Raw genomic sequence first — 15,242 nt, forward strand, 5'->3', positions numbered from 1 at the left:
GGCAGCGTGTCAGAAGTGTCCTTGAGCAAGACACTTAAGCCCCCCCCCCCCTAACTGCTCCCGATGAGCAGGCTGGCACCTTGCATGGTCGTTTCCGCCGTTGGTGTGTGAATGGGTGAGTGAATGGGTGAAACGTGAGGAACAAAAAGTTGACTCTATAAATGCACCCTTTACAGGCAGACGTCAGGGTTGGTGGGGGTGTAGGGATTATCTTCCGCCACGTCCGCCAGGGGATCCAGGGCGAGGGGAGGAGGGCAGGCGGGCGCATGCCGAGAGGCACAGTGGGAGGTCAGGGTGCCGCCGTGGACGTATCTCTCCCCGCCGTGCCGGCACTGGCGGTAGAGGCAGAGGTAGCCCTTCAGGTGCGCGCGCACCTTGCTGTGCAGCGAGGCGTAGATGAAGGGGTTGTAGCAGGCGGAGCTCATGGCCACCATGTGGCAGCAGACCTGCAGGACGTTGACGTGGCGCTTCCCCACGATCTGGAAGTCGGGGTCCAGGTCCAGCAGGAGGTTCAGCACCTGCACGGGAATACCGGTGATTAATAACTACGCCGAAAAGCACGTGCATATCCGCTTGTGGAGTGAAGTTGTGGAACAACTTACCCGAATACATCAAAATGAGTAAACATATTGCACAATTTAAAAAGCAGCTTAAAAAAAAGACACATTAGAGACATATAGAAATGAGTAATGCGGATAAATGAAGTAGTGTTGTATTGTATTTACTGCTGTCAAGCAACTCAAGTTTTTTCTTTTTGTACTATAAGTAAAAGTATATATTTTTTTTGTATCCACTTTTTCTCCTCATTTTCTATTTTTCTCCCATCCCAATTTCGTATTGCCAATTCTCCCCTCCCCTGTCTTGAACGTTGCTAGACTATGCCCCCCACTGGTTGGTTGTAGTGAGGATAGAAGCCTTGCATCACGTGTCCCCTCCGGTACACGAGGAGGCAGCCTGTCGCATCTTTTCACCAGACAGCGCGGACTCTGTGGCGAGGAGTAACGCGTGGGAGGCTCACGCTGCCCCCGATACTTCCTGTCTCTGCTGTGCAGGCGTCACCCAACCGACCTGTAGGAGTCGCTGTCCACAACGTCCAATCTCTTGCATTGTACCTCATCCCATTTCTGCTTTGCACTAGATAGTACTGTACATTAGTACACTGCATAGTATTGTATATTATATGGTAACTCAGAACATTGTACATATGTCTATACCGAACACTGTGACCTCATTTTCTTCTTCTAAATTACATGCTATATTATGTTATTTGATACTATCTTGTCTAGCACAGTCTCTGGAGCCTAACAGTAAGAAGCATTTTGTATGAAAGTATTCTGTACTTCTGTATGACAACTATTAAAGAACTTGAACTTGGTGACGAGCACAATCTCCGCTACGCCACCCAGACGTCCCAGTAAAAGTATATTATATAATTATTATACTAAATGATGTTATATCAAGTCAAATTAATGGAAGAAAAAATTTAAATGTAAGGGGGTATGGATCAATAAGCTTAGCTTCCCTCTACTCCTTTTTTGAACATGTCAACTAACTAACTGGCTTCAATCAAAAGTTAGGGGGCTAATAACCCTTGCCATAATTTCAGTGCGCCCTCTAACTTTTGATTGCAAGGTCTGACATTGACCCCCTTTTCAGGAGTTGACCTAGAGCCCACCAAGGTCATGCATATCAGTACAGTGGGTGCACAGTCTGTCTTCTCTTGGGAGCCAGGTCTGCCTATGGCGGCCTTTCTCGATGGCTAGGCTGTGCTCGCTGAGGCCCCGTCCACACGAACGCTGGGTTTAATGTAACCGTGATTGTATGTGCGCAGTTGCACTGTTCGGCCACACACAACCGGGGATTTGCTACGCTGCAACCGCGGTCTTTAAAACCGGTGGCCAGGGTGGAGTTGTGCGGTTTTGCAGTTGCGTGTGGGCATAGCAACCGAGGTTATCCGAGGTTATTCCCAGTGTTTACGGCTGACGCAATTATTGTCCATGTTTACGGCAGACTGTCGCAAACAATAGCAAGTTAGAGAGGAGCAGAGCCAGCTACATCTGAGGGAACACCGTTTTGAAAAAGACAGCTACTGAAATGGAAGTGGTGGTGTCGGCTGTTCATGGATGTTATGCTCTGTTGATGACCGCGTTGCGCGAACAGAGGCGCATGGTCGAGAGTCGAAGAAGGATACTGCTCCTCTTGTTTGCAAATACAACTACACGAAGACAGCGGCGATGCGCTCGCCAGCGGAGGTTCTGGACGAGACCAGGTCGGACCTCTAGCTGGTGGGATAATTTCGAGAATGAGGTAGTGTTGGAAGAAGAATGGCGAGAGAACTTTAGGATGTCCCGACCAGCACTACTGTCGCTGAGTGAAATGCTTCGCCCGCACATTCAAGGACAAACAACAGTCATGCGTTCGCCGGTCGGTGTGGTAAAGAAAGTAGCCTGCACTCTCTACTATCTAGCAGATGAGGGAAGACTGCGAAAGACAGCTAATGCATTTGGCTTGTCGAGACAGGTGGTCTCAAAAATAATCCGGCAGGTATCTCGGGCAATAACAATACACGTGGGCCCCCAATATATTCGTTTGCCTCGCACGGTTTCCGAAGTCCAAGAACTGACCACAGCCTTCGAAAGAGCCCATGTCATGCCACAATGCATCGGTGCGGTCGATTGTACACACATTGACATACGACAGCCGCTTTCCAACTCCATGGATTACGTGAACAGGTGAGACAACCTTTCACTTTATATTGTATGACAGCTTTGTGTACAATACCATTGGATTAATTGATAAATCTGGTGTGTGCTGTGTGTGCCCATTAGGTGTGCTTGATTAATCAACTTATTAATCCAATAGTATAGGACAGGAAGCAAAGATAGTGAGTAACATGTGTAACGAAACAGGTGCTTCCCTTCTTTCTCCCCCCATCCCTCTGCACATTTTTTAAACTGTACATTTGAGTAAAAATAGGTGCCTTAACAGTTATATTATGTTTTATTGCATGTATTTTTTTTTACCATGCATATCTTGTCATCTTATTTTTTCAATGCCTATTGTATTATATATTATTGTATTTTGCAATAATAGGATTGCTGTTGTAGAATTCTGACATTGTTTTCCTTTGTGTGTGTGTGTGCCTTTTTGATTTTGAACAGGAAGAAACGATATTCTCTCAATGTCCAGGCTGCCTGTGACTACAAGTACTCCTTCATTGATGTGGACGTGAAGTGGCCAGGTTGCTTACATGACGCTCGTATCTGGGCCAATTCAACGCTGGCGTCGCATCTAAAGAACGGGGTTATCCCTTCCTGTCCCAAAAAAATCCTGGACCACGAGGAGCCTGTCCCAGTCTTTCTCCTTGGAGACCCAGCTTATCCTTTGTCTCCCTACTTGATGAAGGAGTATGCAAGTGGAGGCAGCACTCTCACGGAGAAGTACTTTGGACTGACCTTGTGTCAGGCGAGAATGGTAATTGATGGATTGATTACTACATTATTGATGTCTAAAACTATACATTTTGACAAATATAGCCACAATATAGGTGCTGCTTACAGGTTGATAAAAGCAGTACATTTTAGTAGCTCTAGAGATGGCCAATAATGTTATACTAGTTGCAACTATGCAAGTGACAAACATCTGACTGCCTTTTTACTTACAGGTGATCGAATGTGCTTTTGGAAGATTGAAAGCACGCTTTGGTGCACTGAGAAGACCGATGGACATCAATTTAGATGATCTCCCTTTCGTTATTTATGCCTGCTTTGTCCTCCATAACTACTGTGAGGCCCAACGTGAGACGTTGGACGAGCACATAGTCAGAGAGGCAGCACAGCAAGACCGGGACAACCAGCCTGCCGCTGACCGCAACTTCAGAGCAGACTGCGTCTCAGCAGAAGGAAAGAGGGTCAGGAGGGTCCTTACTGAATTCATGGATCCGTGAAAGAGGCTGCGAGTTCTCCTGTTCTCCTTGCAAAAGGGGAGCCGCAAGACAGTTGTGCTGACCTTCCAAGGTCTACAAAAGTTGTATTGTGTAACATGACAAATAAATATCTTGAATCTTGAACCTAGTCACCTAATCATATTGAATTGAAATTTTAGAATGTAGGTATTACTGCTGTCTAATATTAAGGCACCTATTTTTACTCATGTACAAACGAGTAAAGAAATGCAATATGTATATTGCCACACAATACTGTCTGGCTTTGCAGACATCTACACCACAAAACAATGCATGCCCACGGCCACACCCACGTGCCTGCCCCCACTACAACAAGCACCCACATCCAATTTACATTACACAAATTATCATACTAAAGGATACATGCATCCACTATGTACCCTATACCTGAATATTCAAATCTTGTGTCTGCCAGAATCACACTGCCTACTTGAAAAGTGGCCATTGAACTTGACTGCTCATTATAGTACAATCTACGTTTAGAATGTAGGCATTACTGCTGTCTAATATTAAGGCACCTATTTTTACTCATGTACAAACGAGTAAAGAAATGCAATATGTATATTGCCACACAATACTGTCTGGCTTTGCAGACATCTACACCACAAAACAATGCATGCCCACGGCCACACCCACGTGCCTGCCCCCACTACTACAAGCACCCACATCCAATTTACATTACACAAATTATCATACTAAAGGATACATGCATCCACTATGTACCCTACACCTGAATATTCAAATCTTGTGTCTGCCAGAATCACACTGCCTACTTGAAAAGTGGCCATTGAACTTGACTGCTCATTATAGTACAATCTACTTTTAGAATGTAGGTATTACTGCTGTCTAATATTAAGGCACCTATTTTTACTCATGTACAAACGAGTAAAGAAATGCAATATGTATATTGCCACACAATACAGTCTGACTTTTTCAGGCCAGATACCTGGGCTTTGTATATCGGCCAGTACAGTATAGATTTGGACCGTCATTTGACAAATTATTGAGATATAAATTTTTCTCCATTAGAGTGTGCAGAAAATAGTAATAAGTCGGTGCAAATCTTTCCAATGTGAGGTATCAAGAGGTTTATTTGTTAAAATAAAAATAGATAAGACATGATATAAAAAGACATGCTAGGTTCCTATTATTGCAAAATACAATAATATATAATACAATAGGCATTGAAAAAATAATAGATGACACAAGATATGCATGGTAAAAAAAAAGACATGCTAGGTTCCTGAGAAACTGGTTCTTATGTACACTACTATGCAATATACAATTTACAGTGTTAACTCTTTGTCTATTATAGTGTGCAAAATACAATAATAAAATAGAATACAGGCATTGAAAAAATAAGATGACAAGATATGCATGGTAAAAAAAATGTGCAGAGGGGTGGGGGAGAAAGAAGGGAAACACCTGTTTCGTTACACATGTTACTCACTATCTGTACCATTTCCCAACGGGGTATCTATTCCCGAGTTGTTGAAGGTACTGTTGTGTGGGTATGTACCAGGTATTGCTGTAGTTAGGGTATGTAGGAAGGTACCAGGTGTTGCAGAAAAGTTGTGAGAATATGTGCCCTGTCCACGTGTTGCTGAGGAGTTGTGTGGGGATGTGCCATAGCGGCTTCCATAATGTGTGTGACCACTATGATGTTGTGGATTGTGATGTTCATGTTGTGGTGCCATGTTGAAGAGTTGAGGTGCATGTTGCATATTGGATTGTCTCATAAACGCAAGTCCTTCTACAATGGACCTGGTCAGTGTCGCTATACTTGTTGCCATACTCTTCATATTTGTATCTAGGGTATTTGCCATACTCCTCATATTTTCATTTGACTGCAACTCAGACGCCTCGAGCAGGTCAATGATCCTTTTCTTGGCCTTGACGTCTTCCTCGATCGCAAGCTGGAGCTGTCGAATCAGAATTGTATTTAAATTTAAGTTAAGACCACCGTGCACATTTCACATCTGTTACACAGAACATTTCTGCTTTATCACCAATGATGATTACCTGTGCGTCAGCAGAAAGCTTTCTTTTCAGGCGATCCTGTCTGTGTCCTTGGAGTCTTGCCTTTGGGGATAAAAAGATAGAAAGAAATTAGGCTAATTGTAAACCACATAAATCAGGTCATTGGCATTTGGTAATTTCATTTAGTCTTGTTTACATCAGGGTCCCCCATTTCAATTCATCATAACATATATGACATACGGATAGACAGTACTGTTACATCTAGACATTTATGACATACCAGATCTACAGATATACAGTACTGTTTGAGTACAAAAAACAAAAGAGTTTACAAAGAGAGTATACATTTGAGGGGGAAGAAACTGTACATTGGAGCAAGCATATAGTAATAGCTACCTGTAATAGATCCCTTCTTTGTCTCACCACAACTTGGTTGAGCCCTGGTTCTGGCGAATCTGATGCTTCTTCAATCTCCTGTTCAGAAGCCTCTGTAGTACTATCTTCTGGTACAATGAAATCAGCAGTTTCGATTCCCGATGGAAGGGCAGTGGTCGCAGGCGACCCACCCCACACTTGCTCACAAAGTTCAAAATACAAGAAGACCACTCTTCCAAAGCCACTCCTGGTACCTTTGTCAACTGCTCCTCGATATTTCAACTTTATTTGTTTGAGCTTGTTAATTAGTACTGCCTTGGTGATGTCCTCCTTCTTGTGTGGAAAGTCGGAGTCCGTTTCACAGCGATACTGCTCGAGGAATAACGCTAAAATGTCTGCATACTTGCTTTGTACGGACTCCCAGTCGACAGATTCTGTTATTTTATTCACCTTGTACTCGTTCGTGATACTCAGGAGTAGTTCGACCTCACTGTCGGTCCACAGGAAAGATTTTTGTGCTGCTGCCATGTTCGTTGATAGCTGTAGAATGTTTGTTTTGGCTGTGAGCAGGAGGGATGTTTTGTATACGGCAGTTCAGTTCCGGTAACGCTAAGCCCTTCTGATTGGTTGAGATGGCCTTCATGTCTGAACAACATCGCCGCCTACTGCTTTGGCATTGTATTACATTCTACTAAATGTATCGGTTGCAGGTATGCCAGCTCTGCCGTGAGTACGCAGGTATACACGGTTATACACCTGTGTTCACCGTGTGGACGGAGTTTTATTTTTTCAAACTTCGGTCATATTAAATCCAAACGCTCGTGTGGACAGGGCCTGAGTCTGTACCTAGTCAAGGATCTTCTTAGTTTTGGGTCAGTCACAGTGCTCAGGTATTCTGCCACTGTGTACTCTCTGTTTAGGGCCAAATAGCATTTCAATTTGCTCTGGTTTTGAGTTGATTCTTTCCAATGATAGTTTTCTTTTTGTTTTCTTATCATTTGATTTAGTCCAGTGTGGTTTCTGCAGGGGTGCAGTCGTGCACACACGCGGTTACACAGCGTGTTATTAGTAGGTCACTCAGGGCAGAAGTGCGCGCAATGATAAGTACCCGGCCGCTGTAGAAAGCTACCCGGCCGGCGGCCGGCACTTCTCACCTAGACTTTGCATAATAATAGGAACCTACGAGAAGGTGGGGGGCTGCTTGATCTCCATTGTTATGCATAATAATCATGTGTTCTGTGCGCAACTGAGGGAACATGTATGCGCGGGAGCGGGAGCGCGCGTGGCGTGTAACCAGTTCCCATATTACGACTGCACCACTGGGTTTCTGTCTGGTGGCTCTGCTTGTGTTTGTGAGGGGCACTAGGCAATTCATTTACTCAGTGAATGCTCTCTCTCTATCTATTATATATTATATTACTATACTATTATATATATATCTAAACCTCGGTCTATCTAGTGTGTGTACATGGCATCAAATCAAAGTGTGTGTTGCTGTAGGCCTGCCTGTATTGATCACACTATACCCCCATTCAGCCCTAATTGTTCCCTGCTGGGCCTTTGTTTCATGGTGTGAATTGGTCTAGACATTGACATCACATTGCATTCTGGGAAGGAGTGTAGTTCCCTTATCATGTAGCTGAATTCATTGAATTCTCTTCAGACCCTCTTGCTGGAAATTGGTAAGGATTGTACCAGAATGTTTCATAGGACATTGATTAAAAACTATCGGCTCGAATTTTACAATTGATGGCTTATTTTGAAGCTATGAACCTGTAGTTTCATATTATGTTATATGTTATATGTTATATTATGTATTATATTTTTTTTAGAAATGTCTTAAGGAGGAGGAGAATATTCGTCTAGACCTCAGAGGAACCACTAACGACCGCCCAACGGGGGCTGTTTTTTTCACAATCTAATATAATAATTATTATTATTTAAAAAAAATATTACAAGTCGATTATTAATTTCAATATAGAATATTCGTTGACAGCCCTACAAGTGCAATTAGTTACTGCACACTACATCACCCCTGAGTGGAACATGGAAAGCCAAACTTTCCCCCACAGTACCGAAAACCCGTACCGAACCTTGACTTCAAAACCGAGGTACGTACCGAACCGTGGTTTTTGTGTACCGTTACACCCCTAGTCATTATTATTGTTACTGTCTTGTGATGTCTTGTTTCATGTCAAATAACTTAAAGACTTTGATCACAAAAAAAAAGAGTTTTGCACATTGAAAGCAAGCAAAAAAATAAAAAAACTGTAATATGAACCCCTTTGACCCACCTGCAGCGGCAGCCAGCAGACGGCGAAGGCGAGCACCGAGGCCACCAGCAGGGAGAAGGTCTTCCTCCTCCTCTGGCTCCAGCGCTGCTGCCCCCCCGGCTCCCCCGGCAGGGCGCGGCGCCTCAGGCTGACGGTGATGGCGCAGTAGGACACGCTCACCGCCAGCAGGGGGATCATGTAGGACGCGGCGAGGATGAAGCAGGAGTAGAGCAGCCGCAGGCGGCCGCTGCCAGGCCAGAACTCCTCGCACACCACCAGGTCCACGCCGCTGGGTCGCAGGTCCAGGTAGCGCGTGTGGAGGGAGGGCGGCGCGGCCAGCGCCAGAGAGACGAGCCAGACGCCCAGGGCCACCGTGCTGCAGCCCCACACCGAGATCCTCCTGCGCACCGGGTGGGCTGGCGGGACCAGAGACAAGAACACGCAGATGTAGGTCATAGTAATGATAATAATAATATATATATATACATATTTTTTTTTATAAAATACTTATATTTTAATATAATAATATATGTTGTGAAGGGCCAGATTAAACCGAATATATATATTTATTTATATATATATATTTAATTGTATTTGTATATTCTCTAATATTCCCTGATATCCCTTGTATATTCCTTGTACAATATGCATTGAATATCCATTCTAGCCTACTGAACATCCCATAATAGTCTCCATTCTACTATTGGTCGAGACCTTGGTGCCAGGCTGCCATACCCCCCAGACCCAGTTCAAACGTACCGCTCAACATGTACGAACAAGTCCTAGTTCCGCGTAGGAATCTGGCTACCGCACCACTAACGGTACTATTTGTTCATAGTGCGTATATATACTGCGCTACTAAAGTAGGACTTCCTTTTCAGTCCAGTTTCTTACCCTCCAATAGAGTGACAGACGTAAAGCCTCCCCGCGACGCCACGTGTGGGAGTAAGGCCAAGTTCGGCCTACCATCGGTATTGAGACATCGTGTATATTAATATTTGAATAGTCATATTTGGCACTATATCGTCGAGTTGGACGTAGTCTATTAAGCTAATAATAGTCTGTTAATATATAGTGCTTCGTGCGGTGAGAATACTATCGTAGTCAGTACCCCATCGTTTCGGGCAGAGAACTGGCTGCTTATCCAGGGTGGCCAACCCCATGTGAGGCTGCACCCGAGGAGCCCCAGAGCCGACGAGCGAGTGGACCTGCATACCGGATTATTCTACCGACGACAGCCCGCCTTCCCAGGCACGGATTATGCTTTGTGTACAGTGATTATTCCATGGATAAAGACCCCCGACACTGCCGTGTGTTGGAACCCCCCCCCCTGGAGAGGACGCAAGGTGAGGAGGCGCTCTGCAAGACGAGGTCGCTTCACGTCTCTCCTCCGTGGACCGGAGAGAGCCGGCCCACAGAGAGTCCAGCTGCTTTCATCTGTGGTCCAAGGATCGCTGGCGCATTGAACTGCACTACTGTGGGTTCACCCAGGATACCCTTAGCCGGACGAGGCAGCCAGACTCTACCCCCCCCCCCCCTCCTACTCCTGTTGTCTTACAAGCGACCGGATTAACCCCCCTAGTGTATCCAGTCTTATAATCATTAAAGTATCATTGCTGTTATTCCTTAACTATTCCAGGTCGTATATTTACCACCTGCGCCATCAGAGATTGGACATTCTCTATTGATATACCGACGAATACTCTTTGCCATAAAAGTGCATACTATTTCAATTCATAAATGTAATTAAGTGATTAAGTGCTTGCTCTACACACCATTGCTGTGTAGGAATAAATACATACTTCGACTTCGTACATTTGTGTTGGATCCGTTTCATCTACGTGAGAGTGTTTATCATAATATATTTATGCCGAGTACTGGGTGGCCGAATATTAAGTACAAAGGTAGTGGTAGTAAGTATCATATCTAACAATACAGTCAGGGAATTGTACCCCTCAGTTACAATATATAATATTCGTATTATATTATTATTATTATATAATATGCAATATTTTAATAAAAGAAAAGGTAGAATAAAATAAATATATATGATATATATCTTTTATTCAACCTTTTATTTTATTCTACCGTAATTCTGTCTGTCCGTTCTGTGCCATTCACGTAGTGCTACGTTTCTGTGGCCCGACCGTTGAGTGCCGGAAATTCGCTATTGCCATTCATAATTCATCGGGGCAGCCTGTGCATGCTGTACTGAATGTGTATGAGATCACAGACGGTCAATAATAATAATAATAATTTCAATTTGCACCGCACTTTATTTGTGAAAATCTCAAAGTGCTCAATACCGCCGCCTTGCGGCCGCTATTGCACTCCATTTGAAACGATGTAGTTTCTTTTCTCTACCGAGCTGCATTACATCAGAGACAAGGTAAGGACTCTATATTACCGATCTTGTGTTGATCTGATATTTTTTCCCCCCGCGATTGCTCGGTGTCTGTGTGTGTGTGCTGTGTCCCGTTGGCAGTGATCACAGCACGGAGGTGCGCCCCGCTCCAACCCCCCTTTCATGTATGCACGAGGAAACATAATACCAATAATCTAGCGTTGATTTTAGGGCTGCACGATTAATCGTTTTTTAATCGAAATCGCGATTTGGAATGATGCAATTATCAAATCGCCAAGCCTGCAATAAAAAAAAAACATTTATTTTATTTTATTTTTTTAACCAGGAAGTCCCATTGAGATACAAGATCTCCTTTGCAAGGTAGACCTGGCCAAGATGACAGCAATAACATTTGCAATACATCACACAGCAATAAAATGTGCGATACATCACACAAGAACATAATAAATGTGCATGTATACAATACATCACATGTAAACACAAAGCAGAATAGTCGACTCTACATGATAGTAAAAGTGTATAATACAGGGTAATACAGTAATTTTGCAGTTGGGACCCGACTACAGAAAGCAGCAACATTCTTCTTGTAATTTTTTTTTTAAATATGTTATAATCGCATCGCAAATCGCAATCGCAATATCTGTCAGAATAATCGCAATTAGATTATTTCCCAAAATCGTGCAGCCCTAGTTGATTTCAGGATGATTAGATAAGCAGGCGAAAAATGGCAACGTGATAAGTGGATTTGACTAAAGGGCTGTTTTGACGGAGTTCCCTGGAATTACACACGATCACTCTACCACTATACTCATATTCACCACGGTATAAAACGGAAATGTATAGATAAAAAGATAATCAGTTTTTTGCACGTTGACCGGAAGAAACCCACTGACAATCGACGGCGTTATTAGATCCATAGCTATAATATAAAATATAGGTTTAGCTCTACAAACAAGGTGAGCGTTTACATGGGGTTAATGGGCGGCAAGGCCTATGCACTTCCTGGAAGGGGGCGTGGCACCCAATGTGTTAATGTCGCATCAAATGACCAAATCAAATTCCTTGTATGTGTAAACTACTTGGCAATAAAGACCTTTCTGATTCTGAAACTTTATTTGTATAGCACCTTTCATACAAGAATTGCAGCTCAAAGTGCTTCACAGCAGTAAAAAAGACATAGGCATAAAACAAGCACAAAATTGGCAGATCAAGAGCAGTGCAAATGTAAAATGAGCATAAAACAGCTAAATAAAAGATAGAACATTAAATCACATAATCTTTCACATTAGGATCTAATATCTTAACACTTTCAGCGCCAATCACGTAACATTACGTGTTTGCTCGCCAACCGCTGAGCGCCAAAAATGTAATATTACGTTTTTAGATATCCTATATACTCACGGACTTCGGTGTTACCATTGAAACTCATTCTAAGACCCAGAGAGTGCAATGCCGGCCGAATTCTGCTAGGTGGCAGTATCACCTACCCTTTGAAACCTTATTTCACACTGTGTGTTACATTTTACATGATCCGGGCGGAGAATTTGGACCCGGGCAAGTGAAACGGTTAATTCGAGCAACTTTGAACGCGGTTTAGCACACTTGATATTTTGTGCCATTTCATGTCAGGGACCCGATGGACATCAATACTGGAAATCGTGATCAGACAATTGGAATATTCATTTTGGGATACCTCCTAGTAAAGGTAAGGACTATATGACATCAATCCTACTTTGATCCAACAATGATTTCACATAGATCGCAACGATCAACGCATGTAGTATTCAAAACATATGCCGTTGCTGACGATCAGAGCATCATAAAACGGAAATAGTAACGTGTCCAGACGAGCAACGACTTTAGCTAAATTCACACAGCGCTCCATAACTCAGCTTTCAGGAATTAGCCCGGATCACTCTGAAACTATACAATATTCACCACGGGATAACACGCAAACGTATACATGAAAACATTTACTATTTTTTACATGTTGGACGAGAGATAGTGACTGTCAAATGAGCCATAGTATTGTCTCCATAGCTATAATATAGAATATAGATATAGCTCTGCAAACATTTTGACGCACAGTGAAAATGCCTATCTTTTAGCGTGGCCCATTGAAATTAACCAAACAGCGTGGCACTCAAAGTGTTAAGGACAATACACCACACTGCCCTAGACTATAGTCGGTCTGATATAATTTTTTTTTTTATCATATTCTCAAAATAATCTGACGGGCCAGGTATTATTGCTGGCGGGCCAAGTTGGGGCCACCTATTGCCGACCACTGGTCTACACCCTCCCCAGACCAACAGTAGGGCAGCATGTGATAGTCAACACCCTCCCCAGACCAACAGTAGGGCAGCATGTGGTAGTCAACACCCTCCCCAGTCTGACAGTAGGGCAGCATGTGATAGTCAACACCCTCCCCAGTCCGACAGTAGAGCAGCATGTGGTAGTCTACACCCTCCCCAGTCTGACAGTAGAGCAGCATGTGATAGTCTACACCGTCCCCAGACCAATAGTAGGGCAATGCGCGCAACGACCAGGAAGGGAATTGGCATAAGAGAGAAAGGCAAAAACAAAAAAAACATTGAGATTACAGAGAAAAAATTATCACAATCAAATGAACATCAAGGCCTCCTCCTACCTACAACTATGTAGCGGTCCACGGCGATGGCGGTGAGGGAGAGCGCCGAGGCGAAGACCGTGGCGCACTGCAGCAGGGGCACGAGGTGGCAGAGGGGCCTGCCGAACGCCCAGCCCTGGCCGTCGAAGGCGTATGACGCCGTCAGCGGCACGCAGCTCAGGCACATCAGCAGGTCGCCAGCGGCCAGGTTGCCGATGAAGAAGTTGGTGGCGTTGTGGAGCTTCTTGTCGGCCATGATGCAGGCCAGCAGGAAGGAGTTGCCGATGCCGGCCACGGCCACCAGGAGGCAGTAGAGCGGCAGGAAGAGAGGCTTGAAGCGCAGCAGGAGCTCAATGCCGGAGAACATGTCCAGAGGGTTGCTCTGGTTGAGGCCCGGAGCTTCTCTGCCACTGCTCAGGTCTCGTCCTTCCGCTCCCTGGCTGGTGTTAGACGTCCCACTGATGTCCACAAAAACGTCCATCTCTCAGATGTCTCTGTGATAAGATAAGATATTCCTTTATTGATCCCATGGGGAAATCCAGGCATCATAGCAGCACGGGGGATGGGGGAGGGGAGGTACAGGTATGGGCAGGGTAATAGTAGAAGACATAAATACAGGCAATGTATTATATTTAGTACAGTAGAAAAGTAAAAAATAGGCAGTGTAAACAATGTAATTAACTCTGAATATAAGAATATAAGTAGGCAGTGTGATCAAAGGTGCAGATGAGGGTCTGTATGCCCTATCAGTTATGTTATACATTACCAGTGATGGGAATAACAGCGTTATAAATAACGGCGTTCGTTTTTTCAGTAACGAGTAATCTAACTCTTCCAATCTTAATAACGCCGTTACCGTTACTGCCAAAAAATGCGGCGCGTTACTATGATTGAAGCTGTTTTTTTCATCAGACAGATCTCTGCGCCGAGAGGCATACTGTTCTTCCTTGGTTAGTGGGCAGCGCGCGATTGGCTGAGGTTGAGTAAAATGTCATGGTAAGCCAATCAGAGGTAGAGGTGGGCGGGTGTTCGAAAGCATCCTGAGTCTGACACACAGCGACAACACAAGCGAGTTCAGTCAACGTGAGACCGCGGTCCGCGGGTCCGTGTACGTTTTGATAGTTTGTTTGGCGAGCCCAAATAATCCAAAACGAATCCAACGAACAACACAAGCGAGCAGTCAACGACAGACCGTGGGTCCATGAAGTAGTGGAGGCTCTACTCTGCTGACATAGTGCTGCACTTCCTGGTTTAATAGCACAGTCTTCAGATGCTCAGAGAGATATATATCTGTATGTCATGCATGTCTTAACACATTGGGTGCCATGGGTTATATCCATCAATATACCCAGTCTGCCACCGTTGAAAGCCTATGGAGATGTTTACCTTCTTTGCAGGGCTATAACTTTTTAAATTGTATTGCTATATTGACATTACTATGGCCCATTTAACATCGATTATCTATCGTTCAGAATGTGGGAACGTTATATTTTTTCATTCATACATTGTTGTGTTAATAGAATATAAGTATGTTTTTAAGGTTTTCTGCTGTAATTCCAAAACGAGTTATAGGCCCTGACACATATGAAATGAATTATTGATCCCAAAAACGATTTACGCCGTTGTAGGCGTTCAACGCATGGCGGGCAAAAACGG

General features: G+C 44.0%; 1 protein-coding gene across 1 annotated transcript; it reads right to left on the reverse strand.

Annotated features, from left to right (window-relative positions):
• Positions 1–170: 170 nt before the first annotated feature.
• Positions 171–13,977, reverse strand: LOC311226300 (prolactin-releasing peptide receptor; the record flags this gene model as incomplete). The annotated part of the gene is made up of 3 exons (XM_084311716.1): positions 13,608–13,977; positions 8,614–9,008; positions 171–518 (listed from the first exon to the last, which is right to left on the reverse strand). The coding sequence occupies exons 1-3, from the start codon at positions 13,951–13,953 to the stop codon at positions 171–173; spliced, it is 1,089 nt and encodes a 362-aa protein (XP_084167842.1). The 5' UTR covers positions 13,954–13,977.
• Positions 13,978–15,242: the final 1,265 nt, after the last annotated feature.

This window comes from Notolepis coatsorum, assembly GCF_963971535.1.
Source record: "Notolepis coatsorum genome assembly, chromosome: 1".
Lineage (NCBI taxonomy): Eukaryota > Metazoa > Chordata > Actinopteri > Aulopiformes > Paralepididae > Notolepis > Notolepis coatsorum.